Here is a 17,816-nt window from a genome sequence, read left to right as displayed (position 1 = left end):
AACACAGATAACCAGTAGACAACAAAAGTGCTGGTAACTCAACTGCGAGAGAAGGTGAAAAAGGAGCTCTGTGAGCACAATGAAGGCTGGAGACACAGACTTGCAATTTCAGGCAGGAAAATGGACTTCCGTCCTTTGATCTCAAAATTGTTCGGAAAATGAGACCTGATATTCATTTTTTCCTAAATAAGCATGATTATAAAAAATAAAGTTCAGTGACAGACTTTTCTTTAGGCAGAAAGAACTGAAAGATTCCAGTAATTTCTTGGAACGCACAAGAGAAAATCATTGTTATAATAATGGAATAAAAGTGTTGATTCAATCCCATGAAGCTAGCCAGATAAAACTACATCCTGAGGTGATGAATCAAATTAATTGTAAATATTTTGCCTGTAATGCAATGTAAGAAATATTTCTCTTTGAGCAAGAGCTGATGTTGCTTCCACTAATATAAGCTAGACGAGAAGAGAGCCAATGATAAAGAAATTACATATCATCTGTGAAAATGCAGCTGACATGACAGCAAGTACAATAACGATGACTCAGTCACATGTAAGGACTATAAAGAGAAATCATACAACAGCAGAGCTAGGAGGTTAATTATATTCACGACCAAAATCAGATACAGGGAAACAAGGAAAAACAAAATTAGAAGGCCCTGAGCTACCACACTGTGCTGGTTTTGGCTAAGAAAGGGTTCATTCTCCTCACCGTGGGGGGGCGGCTGCCTTTCCAGCTTCCCGCGCTCTGCCGCGTGGCGGGGGGGGGGGGGGCTGGGAGGGGCAGGGCCACGGCAGGGGCGGCTGACCCCGACTGGCCAATGGGATGTTCATTCCATACCACGTGACACCAAGACCAGTATGGGGGGGCCGTTGCAACGCAGCATCAGCGAGCAGTGCGGTTTGTTTCGGCGGTTAATTCCCCTCCCCCCTCCCTTCCCACCCCCCGGGCTTTGTGCCTCTCGTTGTTCTCCTTTACGTTGCATTTTTGTTGTTCTTCTAATTTTAATTATTAAACTGTTCTTATCCCAACCCACGAGCGTTACCCTTCTGATTCTCTCCCCCATCTACCGGTGGGGGAGGGGGCAAGCAACTGTATGGGGCTGAGCTGCCGGCTACACCACAACACACACTGATCCACGTTCATGTGCAAATGTGTCTCCTGTTTCTCCTCTAAGCAGATAGATTTTTATTGTAATGGGGTACCATCTAAACATCTTAATCATCTCACCAGGTGGATGCTAAGTTTTCAACAACAGGCACCACTAATACACGTCACTTGTAACTACCCTCCTCTAAAAGTAAACTGATATTTTGTGAAACAATTATGAAGGTCTCTATTTTTCCATAGTCGTTCAGCAAGGGAAAACAGTTCTGTGTCCTGGATCCATCTGGTCCAAGTTCTACCACATGATTGATTTTCTTATCCTTGGATTTATACAGTCTTTGTATTAAGTGGGCTTTGCGTGAGCCAACCACTGATGTTTGACATTTCAGATACAGGCTATCTTTACTCACTACATACACTCCCTGGCATTCTGTCCAGCAGCTTGACATTAACATATTAAGAGAAGGTTATCACAGTTGCCAGTTTTGAAGCACAACTGCAGTTCCATATTAAGCTGCCCAACTTTTAAGGTGGCAGCATAAAAGTATAATGGGCAGGTCTTAAGGAGCCTTGCTTGCTTCACCTGAATCTGCAGCTGACTATGTCAAATTAAGCGCCAAGGATAGTTTGATGCAAACAAGAACGAGATCAAAGTGCTGCTCTCTAACAAGAACACCTCACACATTAGACTCCTCAATGACACATCAAAGCTTCAGGAACAGAAACATTTTAAAGCGTTATACAATTTCACCCAGGCACCCCTACAACAAATGAAAGCTGCATGGCAAAAGCCTAAGATTAGGAGATCCAGTTTTTAATGGTACACAGAGCAAGAAGTGCTTTTATGAAAAGATAAAATCTGTTTGCATTCCCATGCATTAGCTCTCCTTTTTTTGTAGCTTTGACAGGTGTTCCCTATTTACATAAAAGCAGCAAATTGCTAGCACATGGGCAGAATGTAATATCTTTTTATTGAGCATCTCCTTTGATACTCAGGAGCCTGTCTGCAATGACTGAGTCAAAACTGCTTGTCAACTCATGGTGTTCACCCCTCAGCAAATGAAGCAGAGAAATGCCAAAAGCCACCAGCCATGATAAAATAATTGTTTATGTTAAAGTGACTTTAACTGGTAACCCAAATATGGGAAAGAGTGTCAGGAGCCCAAAGTGGATCTATAAAAGAGTGAAGATGATCGCACCTGAAGTAGTAACCACCACTACACTTTTCTCTCTGCTACACCTGGGAAACACCTACCTGGTCTGTTAGTCCAATAGCCACCCAATAGACAAAGCAGTGCCAGAGAAGTGATGCAGTTTTTGACTGGCATCATTTCACTGGACTAAGCATTTTATCAGCTGAAACTTCTGGATCTTTCAGTGTTTATATATGTATATACACACAAATGCACACACAGAGTCTACTTGTGGGTAAAAACCAGCCTGAGACCAAAAAACCCCAAATATTTCAACGATACCTGAAGCTCTCCCTTTAAGTTTGTCAAACCAATATTAAGATCCATGGTGAAAGCTTTTTAACTAAGAGACTTAGAGGTAAATCTGCTACCATACTGCTACAACTGTTAAGGTAACAGCTGCAATCATACAACCAAGAAAGGGAAAAAGGAAGCTCCGAAAGAATCCACGCTTTATTTTACAGCCATACCTGCCCCACTCACACAGGTTTGTAAGTTGAGAGGGAACACGTGGGCACTGCATGTAACAGGCAAATTGTATCCAAGTAGTAACCCTTAAACCCTGGACAGGGGCGACCAGCATCTGCTCCCTACACGATACATGCCAACCCCTCCCTGGCAACAGAGAGCTGGAAAACGGGGCTAAGAGTCCTTCCCTGCCTCGTGGGCCCATACCCCTACGGCCGCGTAGCCCCACACCCAAGGACCAACGGACAACCTTCGCCGCCGCGGTGGCACGCCGGCGCCACGCCTGCAGGCCGCAGTGCTTGCCACAGCGCCGTGCGGCTGCGGGACAGCGGGAGAAGCGCCGCTGCCCTCACTGGAAGCACCCGAAGCGGCAGCAGCAACGGCGGCCCTACCGCTGCGCCCAGGGCCGCGCCGCCACTACCCAAACCCCTCAGCGGCCACCCACAGCCGGCAGCAACATGGGCCCGGACAGCGACCAGGAACGTGCCGGAGAAACGCAGCCGGCTCCGGCGTCCCGTGGGTGCAGCAACTGGCCAGAGGCCCCATTAGCAGCGGGACGCCCGGCCCCGCCCTAGCGGCCCCCTCAGCCCCAGGCGCCGTCCAGCCCACCGCTCAGAATGGCGCACGCACACGAACCCTGCCTTCCCCGAGCTATCACTAGGGGAAACTGTAGCGCCGCAGCCAATAAATAGGACTTCCCGCCCTGACAGACAGACTGTAAGGGCGGTGCAAGCCAATAAGAGAGCACACAGGCAAGGAGGCGGGGAATGCGAGAATCCAATCGAAAAACTCTCTAGCCCTGAGAGGGTGGGCACAAAATTAGGCTTCAGTTACGGATGTGTAACTGTGTGCTCTTCTTCCAATCAGAGCGTCTTCCCTCATCACTCTTTCCCCAGATTGGTTAATAGATGGTAGGAGGAGTTTAGCACGTTTCCCCCAGTAGAAAGGTAACACTGCGTGACAGGCGTACAAATTAGCCAATTACTGCTGCCGCGTGTATCGCCACCCCCCACCCCCCCCCGTCTTGCAAAATGGCGGCGACAGCTCCTGCTGCCGCTCCGGCCGTTCCCGCGGCTGTCCCAGCGCAGAGCCCGACGGCGACGCCCGCCCCAACAGCGGGAAGCGCTCCCCCCGCCACCGCGCCGCCCCCACCCGCCGCCCCGGCGCCGCCGCCGGCCGCGCCGCTGTCGGCCGCGCTCTCGGGCCCCTTCCCCGGCGGCCGCGTGGTGCGGCTGCACCCCGTCGTGCTCGCCTCCATCGTGGACAGCTTCGAACGGCGCAACGAGGGCGCGGCGCGGGTCATTGGGACGCTGCTGGGTAAGAGCCGCCGCCGCGCCGCGCCCCGCGCCGCCGCCCCCACGGCGCCCCCCTAACCGCGCTGCCCTCCCGCAGGCACTGTGGACAAGCACTCGGTGGAGGTCACCAACTGCTTCTCCGTCCCTCACAACGAGTCCGAGGATGAGGTACGGAGCACGTGGCCGCCCGCCGCCCTCCGGGGACGCGAGCGGGGCGGCGTGGCGGGCCCGCCTGGAGGGGCGCGCCTCGCCGCAGGGCGGGGGGCGGCCCCTGCGCCCCCTCTGATGGCGGCGTTGGGGCTTGTGCCCGTGTGGGCCTCCGCCGAGGGTTAAGCGTCCTCATAACCAGCTGACTTGGCCCTGTCCCGTCTCTCAGGTGGCAGTCGACATGGAATTTGCCAAAAACATGTATGAGTTGCACAAGAAGGTGTCTCCTAGCGAGATCATCTTGGGTTGGTAAGTTCTTCTGCAACAACAGTCATGTTCGTCCCTTAAACTATGCATATGCATAGTTTTCCTTGTCACAGATTGAGAAGCAGAAGCACTAGCGCTTCTGACAGTAAGATATTGCAACGCCTCTTACAGGGAGCTGTGAAGCTGCTGGAATTCATGATAGGAAGAGGTGGTATTGGAGACTTACAGGGTTTGTTTTTGTTTATATCTAGAAAAAGGTATCACAGAGGAGTGATAAGTTAGCGAATACTGGCACGGATTTGCTAGAAGAATTTAATCACCTGTAATACAACCTGCACCATAGAAGATAACTGGTGAGAAAGAACAGAGAACACAAAAAAGAGTAGTGTAAAGTGCCAGAGGCCTCAGGAAGAGTCAGTGATATCAGCCTGAGCACGCAGGAGTTCTCCGCTGAGAAAAGGTGGAAGTACTTGTGTGGTGGATGCCAAGCAAGATCAGTACAGTGTTATGGGAACAGAGTCTGATTCTGAGCGTGTGGATAGCTAGCTTAAGTCTTTTCATGATTCTCTCATCCTACAAAATAGCTTAGTTCTGCTCTTGTGGAGCAAACTTCTTTGACAACCTTTTAATGGCCCAACAAACTGCTGTTCTAATGACAGGAGTTTTCCTATGTATGTGAGAAGCTAATTGCAGAACAGCTAAAGGAGCTAGATTAACAAGTTCTACCTCCTGCACGCAGATGTTTCATTTATGGAAGATCTACTTGGTTGGTCCAGATTTGTTTGGTGTGCTTTGGCTTACACAGAAATAAAGAGTTGGTCCAGGGCATAGTGACAGATAACTGAACCTTGGGTGTCTAACGTCAGTTGTACCGACTCTTTATGGCTGGTACTACAACTCTGGCCCTGTGCATGTTTCAGGCATGCGTGTGCTCAGCCTGTGATTCCTACAATTCCAGGACAGCTGGCCATAAAACTACAAATTCCCTAGTTAAAACACTTGTATTTAGTAAGTTTCTGCAGCTCTGTGTTTGAAAATCAGTGGTTTAGGATACAAACCTGTTAAATACCAACAATACCAAACACTGGGCATGTGAATGTTGGAAGAATGTGTCCTCAATATGTGCTTTTTTTGAAGGTATGCAACAGGTCATGACATCACGGAACACTCTGTCCTGATCCATGAGTATTACAGCCGGGAAGCACACAACCCAATCCACCTCACTGTGGACACGAGTCTCCAGAATTCACGCATGAGCATTAAAGCCTACGTCAGGTACTCTGGGAGGCTGCATTTCTGGGAGGGGAGCTATCTGAATTACTGAGAGACACCACATCAGGGTAATGAGAAATACAGTGGGCTGCAGTGTCTCATTTTGGACAATATTGTGCAGTAGCTAAAACACAGCAGCAAGCCAGGGATCTTTGCTTACTTCCCATTGGAATGTCTTGACCATCATATGTAAGTTGAAAGACCTAACCTTTCATAAGCTGGTACCTCGTTATGGTGGCAAATTGTGACTTCATTAACAGCTTTCTGAACATCTTCGTGACATTTCACAGGATTCATATAGCTAGCATTAATGTCACTAACTTCCATCGCAATGTCTGAATGCTAGCCTGTAGTCGCTGGGCTTTATTTCTCAGCAGTTTTTTTATACAAGTTGGAAGATTAATACAGTTAAAACATAATTGAAACAGCATCTTCTTGATCAGTCTTTCTTACCCTTAACCCCTTCAATTTTTATCAATTAATAACAGAGATTAAATACTGAGAAATGAAACTATTCTACCTCACTGTTCTTCCCAGTACTGGCTGAAGAGCTCTCCTCCTTAAGGGTAAAACCCCAGCCTTTCTTTGTAGTGGAAGTCTACTGATTCTTGACTGTGTAGCTTCAAAAAGGAAGCTGGTCCATGACATCTTACTTACTTAAAGCATAAATGAACTTCAAATACTTTGAATAATAAGAGTAATAAAGGTGTGGAGAGTGCTTTGTACTGGAATTTTTGTCATACTCATGTTTGTTCCTTAGGTGATTTCTTAGAGAGCGCAGAGTATTTCAGGATAGAAGAATACCTGCTCTATCATAGAATCATATGATTCTATAGGATTCTATATCATATGATTCTACGGTTTTAGGAAACTATTGCTGATTGTGGTGAGAATGAGTAACTTACATTCATACTTCAGTGCTAACAGAGATCATTGAGATGGAAACCTGTTATTTCCTCCCTTAAATATGTCCATGCTGAAAATGTTGTGTTCTTTTTTTTTCTAGTGCCCCAATGGGAGTCCCTGGTAAAACTATGGGCGTGATGTTCACACCTCTAACAGTGAAATATGTTTATTATGATACAGAGCGGATAGGAGGTGAATGTTTTGGTTATAACCATTGTTGTTTAAATGTTCTTTTACTGTGGTAAAATTGCCATTCTACTGGGAATTAGACTTGTCTTGCTGAAGCTGTCATAAAAATCTTCAAGAAGTTAAAGATTTAAGATGGGTTTTTTTGTGGCAGCCAGTTTTCTCACTGATCATCCTTTTGCTTTCAGTGGATCTTATAATGAAGACTTGTTTTAGCCCTAATCGGGTGATTGGCTTATCCAGTGACTTACAGCAGGTGGGGTCAGCATCAGCCAGGATACAGGATACCCTGACCATGGTGCTCCAATATGCAGAGGATGTGTTGGTAAGGCCAGCTTTTTATGAGTCAGCAGATAGTTCGATGTAAGCTTGTGTGTCATGTTTTTCCTTTTATATATTGTCTTTCTGGGCCATAAACCTACTGAGTTTTACTCACGTTGAGATGTGTGTTTCTTATGCGTAGTCTGGCAAAGTGGCTGCTGACAACACTGTTGGGCGATTCCTGATGGATCTTATTAACCAGGTGCCAAAGATTTCACCAGAGGACTTTGAGACCATGTTGAACAGCAATATCAATGTAAGTTCATAATCTATTTTTTCCAGTATATTGCCAGAAATTTTGATAATTTGTCATATAGACACAAATTTGTCTGTGATCAAAACAATCCAGCTGTTCATAAAAACGTGCTAATAGAAAATACAGCTCTTTCTTGTCAGCAATTTGATATTTTAAGAGCTGAAGGTGGATAAAGGAGCTTACCATAATAATCTCACAAGCCACTGCAACAGAGGGAGTAAGTTTTAAAGTACTTGGGAATTATGCAAGTAATCTGAAAGCTAGCACCAATTCTATTGGAGTGATCGGACAATATGAATTACCAAGCTGAAAGCAGTATGGATTTCAAGGATAACTGGTGACTTGCCAGCTTCTTTTGCCTGAGCTGAAGTTCTGTCTCCTTATGTAACACTTAAGACATGAACAAGGTTTTAGTGTGCTACCTTATTTCTGTAACAGATTTTTGGAAAGCGAAAGCTAAGTTTCTGAACGTGTTGTTCACCCACAGTCTGCAAGACCAGAACTAATTTTTAATTTTGCTTATACCCTTTGACTTGCCTGGTTAACATGGGTGAACTCAGAGTTAAAATTTCACAGGTAGTGTTTCATGTTCTGGGAATACCAAAACCTTCTTCCTGTGTGGGAAGCATTCCTCAGGGTAGGACTTCCAGGACTAACAGTATTTCTAGTAGCTGATTATAAATTGCTTTATGGGTGTTAAAAATTCAACTCCCTAATAGGTTAACATCTTTGTTAATATTTCTGATCACTGTTTTTTTTCCCCCTCTCAGGACCTACTGATGGTAACCTACTTGGCAAACCTCACACAGTCACAGATTGCTCTCAATGAAAAACTTCTGAGTTTATAAAGAAACTTCTGCCACCCTACACTTCAAAGAGCCCGAAGAATGAGCAGATACGCTTTTCTATGGTGGTGTTACAAATTTCCTTGGACCGTAATGTAATTACCTAGATGACTTGCTTTACACCTTTATTTCCATTGGCCTGAAAAATCCCTAACATGGTTTAGGAAATGAATGGGAATGGCTGCAGTTTAGTTGAGCCCAATATTTTAAAATAGAATACATGAATCTTTTGTCTCCTGGGTTTATCTACTTTTATAACAAAATGCGGCTTTAATGTAAGAACGTATTTGAAATAAAAGTTCCCTTGCAATGACAAGAATGGCTTATCTCCAGAAAAAACTGTTCTCATTTATTGTCTAATGAATACTCTTTTGAAAGAACGGGGGGATAACACTGCATCAGGAAAGAAAACTAGAGTGGATACAAGTCACCTCCAGTTCTGCAGACTTCTTTGTGGTTTTTTTTTGCCAGCTGTTAAAGCACACTGGAAGTGTGGCTTCTTGTATTGCACGTAATATGCTTTTCCATGGAGGACTACAGAATGGTAACTGGTTTCTTAGTGGTGTATATGCCCTTATTCAGCTGGGTACTGACAGAGTATGAGACAGTGAATTCAGTTCACATTATGGTATTTCTATGCATATCTGATCCTTTGGGAAAGTAAATCAAAGTCGAGAGCGTTAGCACCTTATGAAGTGTGAGGGTTCAGAGAATAAGACTAGCAACTGAGTTCATGGTTAAAAGGGCTTGAAAAGCATTTGTAGCTGAATGAGTGTGGCTACTGGAGTTGCCATCTTTGCAAAAGAAGAAACGCACAGCAAAACCACACTTAGGTTTTGAGGTTAATATTTGGGTGTCATAAAATAGGAATTTTCTCCTTTGTGACCCTGTACTGCTGCTAAAATTATGTGAACAGAAACTTTGGATTTTTCTCCCCCAAACCTGTATCACGTTAAATGAGTTCTAGCTGAAAGCAAGCTAATACCAATCTGAGCTGTAACTTTTTACAGTGTTGGCTAATAACATTACCATTAGAAGTCTGTTCAGCTGTACTGAGGAGGTTTTGCCTAATAAAATAGAAGTGTCCCTTTTCTACAACGAAACTGTTCCCACCTAATTACTAATGACTATTTCTGATGCCTCACATCTGTTTTGGTAAATGCATTTGAAATGTTAGAGAAGCCTGCAAAGCCAGTGTTCCTTAAAATCATTTTTGTGCTAATTGCCAGATAACTCCAAGAATGGGACTCGGGTTACAGGTCTGTAGATCCTGTACTGATTGCTCCAACCTGGAGAATTCACCCTGTGACTCAGTGCTAAATTCCAATTGCAAGGACACGGCACATGAAAACTGAAGGTATAGCAAAGATAGTAATCTCTGAAAATGCTATTCATGAGCATGAAATAAGTGTTAAAACTTGGCTCTTGTTATTTTGTTATTCTGAATAAAAATGTTTGCCCTTCTTTAGCCTTTATATTCACAACTGCCTATTTTAACAAATTCTCAGCTCAAGGTGGGTTTTTTTTCTAAAGTAAGCCTTGAAATAGACGGAGGAAAAGAGCAAGCAGCAAAGCTGGATAAGTCTCAATTACTGCAAAGAAGTTGCAGGGGGAGAAAGCATAATCTTTCTCTGACCCCTTCTCTGCAGAAAGCTTCCCACTCCCTGCTAGGAAAATATATAAGATGATTTTAAATGCTCTGCAAGTTGTACTATTTAATAAACTGCTATGGACAAAATGCAAAGTTCTGAGAAGAAAGATCAATTTGTGATCATAGAAGAGGTATTGTGGAATTTGCCAGTCTTTACAAGTGCCTGAAAACTAATGATGCTCTGGCATAACGGACTGAGGTTCCGCTTCCTATGCAGAAAGATTCACTGCAAAGCAGAGGTGGCAGAAGAGCCCAATATCCATAGATCCCGTTATGGGCCAGACAGCACAGTGACAAATGCTTGGGATTGGAGTAGGAAAAAAATAGTTGCCCTTTTAAAAAGTCAGTATCTGATGCCATCCATTCTGTCCCTTTTTACTGGGCAAACAGCACATCATGAACCATTCCTTGACCCTGGAATTTTGAATGCCTGATTTCAAATTTCAGCGGCCACTCCTGTGAAGGACAATATTGCAAACACAAATAGGATGCATCATTTTGCTTAAGTGTAAAGCCTGGGCTGTATTATTACCTAGGAGACTGAGGCATTCTTTCTCTGGAGTTTGAAAATCTAGACAGGCATTCCTAAAAGTATTTTATTTTAATTGTTCCACTTTACAGAAAGCTAAAAACATGAAGTTCAATAGAAAATTTGGTGTGAAAAACTTGGGAGTCAAAAAACACCACCAAGGATTTCAAGTTTTAACTTGCTATTGATTTGAAACCACAGGCTTCTTGGATTTATTAGGGGCCTTTGTCCTTTTTTTTGCTACAAATAACTGACAAAAGTCTAGCTTTAAATAGTCAAGCTGGATAGTTCTCTGGGTATGCTTCTTTATACACTGCATTTAGTCATGTTAGTGCCCTCACTAATACAATAACACACTTTTCTATCCTCTGTGATATGTTCAGCCTTTTTCTTTTCTTAGATGGCTTCTCTGAAGGAGTACAACTTTACTGGACATTACTGTATTACATGCATATTTCTGGCAATGTGCATGTTTTCCTGGTACGTATTAGGCTTTAAAATACCTTGCTGAAATGGCTCTGTTACCAGCTCCTAAGCACACAAGTATTTAATTGCTCAAATGATGGTAAGATTTTTTGGGGGGTGGGGGGACAGGGGGTGTTTCCCCTCAGCATGAGGTTCTTGAAAACTTCTTTTCTTCAATATACGTAACAATATTCAGAACAGGGTTTACTGTTACAATTGATTCTCTTCTTCCCTCTGGGTATGCTGTGTCCCTAGAAAAGTTGGAGCAACGTATAACATCAGAGATCTCAGCATAAGCCCCATGTTGCTCCTGTCTTGGTCATAATGACCTGGGCGCCAGGCAATCTCTGTCCACACCTGGGCCATCTGCTCTCTGACTTGTGTACCAGAATTGTGGCCAGAATGTAAAATATTGACCAAAGCCAATCATCTCGATCCTATAACTAGCGATCCAAGAGGGAGACCCTTTGAGCTGTCTGGGACCGCAGTGGGCTGTGTGACCCTGTATCTCACCCTGAGCTGGGATGCCTCTCAAGGTAGATTTCGCAAGGATTGAAGGATCGTCTGATGACAATTTCACAAGGACTCAAAGGCCTGATTTTGCGAGGTTCGCTGGCCATGCGCTGATGCATGCCAGCACATAAAAATGATTTCTGAAACTCACAAAAAGGGAAATTTTATTCACAGGTGTGTGTGAAATATAACTATATATGTATTATCCCTTGATGCCATGAAAAACCAAAATCAGGACTCAATAGCCTGAACAACTATTAAGCAGGTATTCTTTACTGCAGCGCTGGATGCACAGGGGATCACTCCTCCTAATGTGCGTGCCTGCACAGGGTTAGTTGCATAATTTATACAAGCTCTACATACCTACTCATTATTTTCCAAATGTCCTTTGCGCATGCCTGTTGGTGTCTCCAGGTGGTCGTCAGGTGTCTCTGGATGAAGGATATACTCTTCCTCACTGTGTCTGAGTTAACTTTTGCTTTTGCACAAACTCAGTTCTGAGATCATGTATACACTGTCCTCGAGGGGTGGTCTGTCCTGGTTCAGTGTTTGCTTTGCAGTTCCTCATCTTTATGGTTCTGTATGTCTGCTTCTTCTAAGGTCAAATGTTGTCATTGTGAATTTGTTTAGGCACGTCTTGTTGTAGTCGTAACAGTTCTAACTCTATCACCCTATTCACATAAACTGTTGACCAAGTCTGAGACTAAGATCGGACCTAGTCACACCTAGACTTCGCTCTGAAAGAAGTTTAGAAAGCAAGGGGGTCTATTCTGAACCTTGTGACTCAGCAGGAGAGTCCTCCTTATCCACTACATCCACAATCCCTTTGAATCATTCTGACCTGAGTATACCTCAATTTTCCTTTGTGCACTTCCTCTATGTAAGTAATAGGGCAAACCTTGCCATTCTCGAATCTTTTAAGTAAATTGCTGTTGATTGTAAAAATTCCATCAAATTGCTGTTTTAAATTGGCTGATGCTGTTAAGAATTATGGACCCTGACACTGTGATCTATCTCAAAAATATTAATAAATCTTAAATTGCTAACCAAAGCTGTGTAACAAATTATATTCCCGACAATTTGATGTAGTTGGCAGGATACACAGGTTGTATATGTGACAATTGGTGTAGTTGGCCATATCCACAAACCTACATTTATGACATATTCTCAGTACTGGTGACACCTCACCGTTTTGTCAGCAGGTATCATTAGCTTATTCCTACCCAGTTAAAACTTGGAACTGATCCCAGACCAACTTAATAGAATTATACAAATTCCCTTTTCAAACAGCCTTTGTTGTTTCTTACAAGTTCTTTATCCTTGCTCATGCTAATTCCTGTCTTCTGTAGTTTAATTAATTATGGGTTCTTGTCAAGCCTTTTGTGGACATCGAAGTGATTTATACTTAATTCCTCATTTAGGATGTACAGTGTCAAACAGACCCACTATGTTCAGTGACTGATCTTTGATAAATCATGTGTTTGGCTGTAAGCCTTAGAAAGTGGGGATAAGACTAATTGTTCTACATTACTGAGAATAACAAACTTTTTATTTTACTCTCTGCAATTTGATACTTCAAAAAAATCCTTGCTGCCAGAATTACAGTTTCGCTTGGTGACTATTTCCATACACTGGGATGAACGTCACTGAGTTTGTCTTGTTAGTTGAGTCATTTAAGTTTCTTGGCAGAATACTTGAGTCTGCTGCAAAGAGGAAGTGGTGTTTTGATGTGTGATTTTGTGAACCTGTGGACATATGCCATCTATATCTGAAATGCATGGTTTTAATCCTCAGGATTACAAAGTTGGTGAAAAACACTGGACTTGCTGCTCTTTTAAGCAGTCTAGCAGAACAACCTGCTGTTCTCCTGTGCTCTGAGGAAGGGTGAAGCTTCTGTTTGACTGGTTCCACACTACATAACTAGAAACCCTGCTGCCAAGTCAGTTGTAAAGTTTGTGTGAAATCGTAATGTTTGGACTACAGTGGGTGGAGCCCTAACGTGACTCACTGGGTAGTGACTCTCACTCAAGCAGCTAACCAAACTTCAGGCCCTTCCTGAAGTGAACTGAACTTGCTCTGCTCCCTGTGCACAAGGAAGGTTAACTCAACAGCTAACTTTGACTATCTGTATTTTAATTACTGCAGTCACAAGGTAGTGTAACAGGAAAAATATTTTAAGTACATAATTTAGACTTGGATCACTGCAGTACACTGTTGGTTTGTTATACTTTGACCCATGGTTCAAGCTGACCAGATCTTGTTGCTTACAACAAACTGTGGGAAAGTACTTTTTTTTTAATTTGACTGTATTGGCTGAAATAAAACATCAAAAGTAATACTTCATATTATTTAAGTGGGAAATAATGCTCCAACCAGGATAGATAGCACAGAGAAGCATCAATGCTTTAGTGATCTATGTCACCAACAGTAAATTACTCTGGAGAAAAAAAAAAAAGCCTTGTTTTGGCTCTGTTGATAGCGCTCTATTGATAGCATGACTATTGTCGTGGTTTTGTCCCAGTCAGCAACTAAGCAACTGTCATGGTTTTAGCTGGGACAGAGTTAATTTTCTTCACTGCAGCTGGCACAGTGCTGTGCTTTGAACTTAGCATGAAAACAATGCTGAGATAACACACAAATGTTTTGGCTATTGCTGGGCAGTGCTTGTACTAGTCAAGGGCTTTTGCAGCTTCCCATGCTCTGCCAGGGGCACAAGAAGCCAGGAGGGGGCACAGCTAAGAGAGGGGATTTAAACTGACCAAAGGGATATTCCATATCATGTAACGTCATGCCCAGTAGGTTAACTGGGAGGGGCTGGCCAGGGGAGGGAGGCAGCAATCGCGGCTCGGGGACGGGCAGCGTCAGTCAGCAGGTGGTGAGCGGCTGTATCGCCTGTGTTTGTTTTTTTTTTCCTTTTCCATTTTATTATATTATCATTATTGTCATTATTATTATTATCATAATCATTATTATTATAATTATTATTTTATTGTAATTATTAAACTGTGCTTATCTCAATCCACAAGCTCTTTTGCTCTTCTGACTCTCTCCCCCGTCCCACAGGGATGGGGGGAGAGAGCGAGCAGCTGCGGGGTGTTTATTTGCCAACTGAGGATAAACCATGACAGCACCACACAGCCGCTCGCTCACTCCCTGCCCCCGGTGGGATGGGGGAGAGAACCGGAAGAGTAAAAGTGAGAAAATTCGTCTGTTGGGATAAAGGCAGTCTAATAGGTAATGCAAAACCTGCACGCTGAAGCAAAGCAAAACAAGGAATTAATTCACTACTTCCCATCGGCAGGCAGGTGTTCAGTCGTCTTCAGTAAAGCAGGGCTCCATCACGCATAATGGTTAGAAATGCCATGGCTCCAAATGTCCCCTCTTCCTTCTTCCCCAAGCTTTATATACTGCGCATGACGTCATATGGTATGGAATATCCCTTTGGTCAGTTGGGGTTGGCCATCCCGGCTGTGTCCCCTCCCAGCTTCTTGTGCACCCAGCAGAGCATGAGGAGCTGAAAAGTCCTTGACTAGTGTAAGCACTACGCAGCAACAACTAAAACATCTCCAAATTATCACCACTGTTTTTAGCTCAAATCCAAAACATTGCCCCTTACTAGCTACCCTGGAGAAAATTAACTCTATCTCAGCTGAAGCCAGGACGACTATGTAGTTGAGAGCCAAGTCCCTCCAGATGAGAATTCTGTCCAGTATCATGTCTCAGCAGAAGTTGCAAGGATGTTACAAAAGAGAGGAGGAAGAGTTTGTCTCCCAACTTCACTAAAGTTGGATTTTCTAATAGTAAGAAGTCGCCTTGACTCTGCATGGGGTTTTAGAAGCTTTCCTAAATGTGCTGGCTTTAGCTGCAGTAACATGTCAAGGGATTTCCTTAAATATAGGCAGTGAAATTATATTACCACAGTGGTTCCATTCCATGCTTTAAAAAAGTAATTCCAGATATTCTTGTTAACATATAAACATGCGACACATTTAACAGATTCTTCAGACATACGCTGTTTTGTTAATATGTTTTCTCTTGTTCTTTTCCTATTTGTTTGTGAAAACACATCATTCCTTTACTGAATAGCTCAAATCCAAATAGTCCACTAAATGGAAGAGATAAAGAATCATGTATTTTATAAATGTACTTAGTTCCCATGGAAACAGGGATTTAAATATATACCTGTACTGAAAGAAACGTGCTTAACAGGTTGAATGAAGTAGACATACACTGGGAGTATCAACTGAAGAGTGCTGTAAGGATTAAACTCTTGAAGCTTCTCCTGATGTGTTCTGGGCAAACAAGAAAAAACAAGCCCAGTTTTGCTGAAGACTGGTCATTTACTAGATTCTTTATGTGGCTTCAGGTGCTTTTCATTTGAGGCAGGCAAGCATGGTAAATTATTACCCACCTATTTTCTGCTGCTTGCACTTAATGCTGTTTTACAAACAGAACAGTGACTGTTGCTTCATCTAGAGCTCAAGTGCTGCACCAGGATGCAGGAAAAAATGGTTTGCATTTTAAAGGTCTCTGAACTGCTAACACGTTTATCATAAAGTACAAAGTTATTTTGAATAAGCTCAAGTAACTGGTACATAATATCATAGGTGGACCCTTCATAAATTCTATCTTGCTGGTCTGAAACCCTTATGAATAATTAACCACCAGGTAAAGGGAGGACTACGTGTACGTAGTGTCTGTTCTAAGTACAATATGTATAAGCATTCATATTGCTTATTCAGAATAATAAACAGAAACAAAACACCAAGCGGACTTCCCACAATTACATACACATACCTATAATTAAGATTTCTTTGTAGAGAAATGTATATAGTAGTCAGGACAATCTTACCTCTATGCCCCCTTGGGACCTGGATACTCATCTTGAGTAAACACATAAGAAGGAGCAACTCCTTCAGCTCCACTTACGTCTTCTGTATACTTTGCCTGTTACATGCTATTTTGGTGGCCTAGATGACTCGGCTGACTACCTGCCAGCTACTGAATGATGATCTTAAGACTCGTGTTTTGAAAATCATCTTTGAAAGGTCATGGAGACAGGAGAGGTGCCTGAGGAGTGGAGGATAGCCAATGTCACTCCAATCTTCAAAAAGGGCAAGAAGGAAGACCTGGGGAACTATAGGCCTGTCAGCCTCACCTCCATCCCCAGAAAGGTGGTGGAGCAGCTCATCCTGGAGGTCATCTCCAGGCATGTAGAGGACAAGAAGGTTATCAGAAACAGTCAACATGGATTCACCAAGGGAAGATCATGCTTGACCAGCCTTCTATGATGGCATGATTGGCTGGGTCGATGAAGGGAGAGCAGTGGATGGGCTCCAGTAAGGCATTCGACACTGTCTCCCATAGCCTCCTCACAGGCAAGGTAAGGAAGTGTGGGTTGGATGAGGGGACAGTGAGGTGGACAGAGAACTGGCGCAACAACAGAACTCAGAGGGTCACGATCAATGGAGCAGAGTCTGGATGGAGGCCTGTCACTACTAGCGGTGTTCCCCAGGGGTCTGTGCTGGGTCCAGTCCTGTTCAACATATTCATCAGTGACCTGGATGATGGGAGAGTGTAACCTCAGCAAGTTTGCTGATGATACCAAGCTAGGAGTGGCTGATACACCAGAAGGCCGTGCTGCCATCCAGCGAGACATGGACAGGCTGGAGAGCTGGGCCCAGGAGAACCTCATGAAATTCAACAAATTCAAGTGTAAGGTCCTGCCCCTGGGGAGGAACTACCATGCACTGGTACAGGTTGGGGGTTGCCCTTCTGGAAAGCGTCTCTGCTGAAAAGGCGCCCAGAGTATTGGTGGACAGCAAGATGACCCTGAGTCAGCAACATACCCTTGTGGCCCCGAAGGCCAATGGTATCCTGGGGTGCATGGAAAGGAGTGGGGCCAGCAGGGTGAGGGAGGTTATCCTCCCCCTCTACTCTGCCCCAGTGAGGCCGCATCTGGAGTGCTACGTCCTGATCTGGGCTTCCCAGTTCAAGAAAGGCAGGGAACTACTGGAGAGAGTCCAGCGGAGAGGTATGAAGATAATCATGGAACTCAAGCACCTCCCTTATGAGGAAAGGCTGAGACCTGGGTTTGTTCAGCCTAGAGGTGACTTGGGGAATCTTATCAATGCTTGTAAATATCTAATGGGTGGGTGTCAGAAGGATGGGGCCAGACTCTTTTCAGTGGTGCCCAACGCCAGGCCAAGGGGCAACGGGCACAAGTTGGAGCACGGGAAGTTCCACCTGAACATGAGGACAAACCCCTTCCCTGTGCGGGTGCCAGAGCAGGGGCACGGGCTGCCCAGAGAGGCTGTGGGGTCCCTTCCCTGGAGACATTCACACCCTGCCTGGACGCGGTCCTGTGCCCCCTGCTCTGGGTGTCCCTGCTCAAG

The 17,816-nt window shown here is 44.2% G+C and overlaps 1 protein-coding gene across 1 annotated transcript; it reads left to right on the top strand.

Moving 5' to 3' along the window:
* The first annotated feature begins 3,685 nt into the window (after positions 1-3,685).
* Positions 3,686-9,738, top strand: EIF3F (eukaryotic translation initiation factor 3 subunit F). Its single transcript, XM_075107979.1, has 8 exons — positions 3,686-4,085; positions 4,161-4,231; positions 4,440-4,519; positions 5,615-5,752; positions 6,756-6,847; positions 7,030-7,166; positions 7,305-7,418; positions 8,189-9,738. The coding sequence occupies exons 1-8, from the start codon at positions 3,800-3,802 to the stop codon at positions 8,264-8,266; spliced, it is 996 nt and encodes a 331-aa protein (XP_074964080.1). The 5' UTR covers positions 3,686-3,799; the 3' UTR covers positions 8,267-9,738.
* The last annotated feature ends 8,078 nt before the right edge of the window (positions 9,739-17,816 follow it).

Source organism: Phalacrocorax aristotelis, chromosome 12, assembly GCF_949628215.1.
Source record: "Phalacrocorax aristotelis chromosome 12, bGulAri2.1, whole genome shotgun sequence".
Lineage (NCBI taxonomy): Eukaryota > Metazoa > Chordata > Aves > Suliformes > Phalacrocoracidae > Phalacrocorax > Phalacrocorax aristotelis.
The sequence above is the reverse complement of the archived record's forward strand: the minus strand, read 5'-3'. Positions and strand labels throughout refer to the sequence as shown.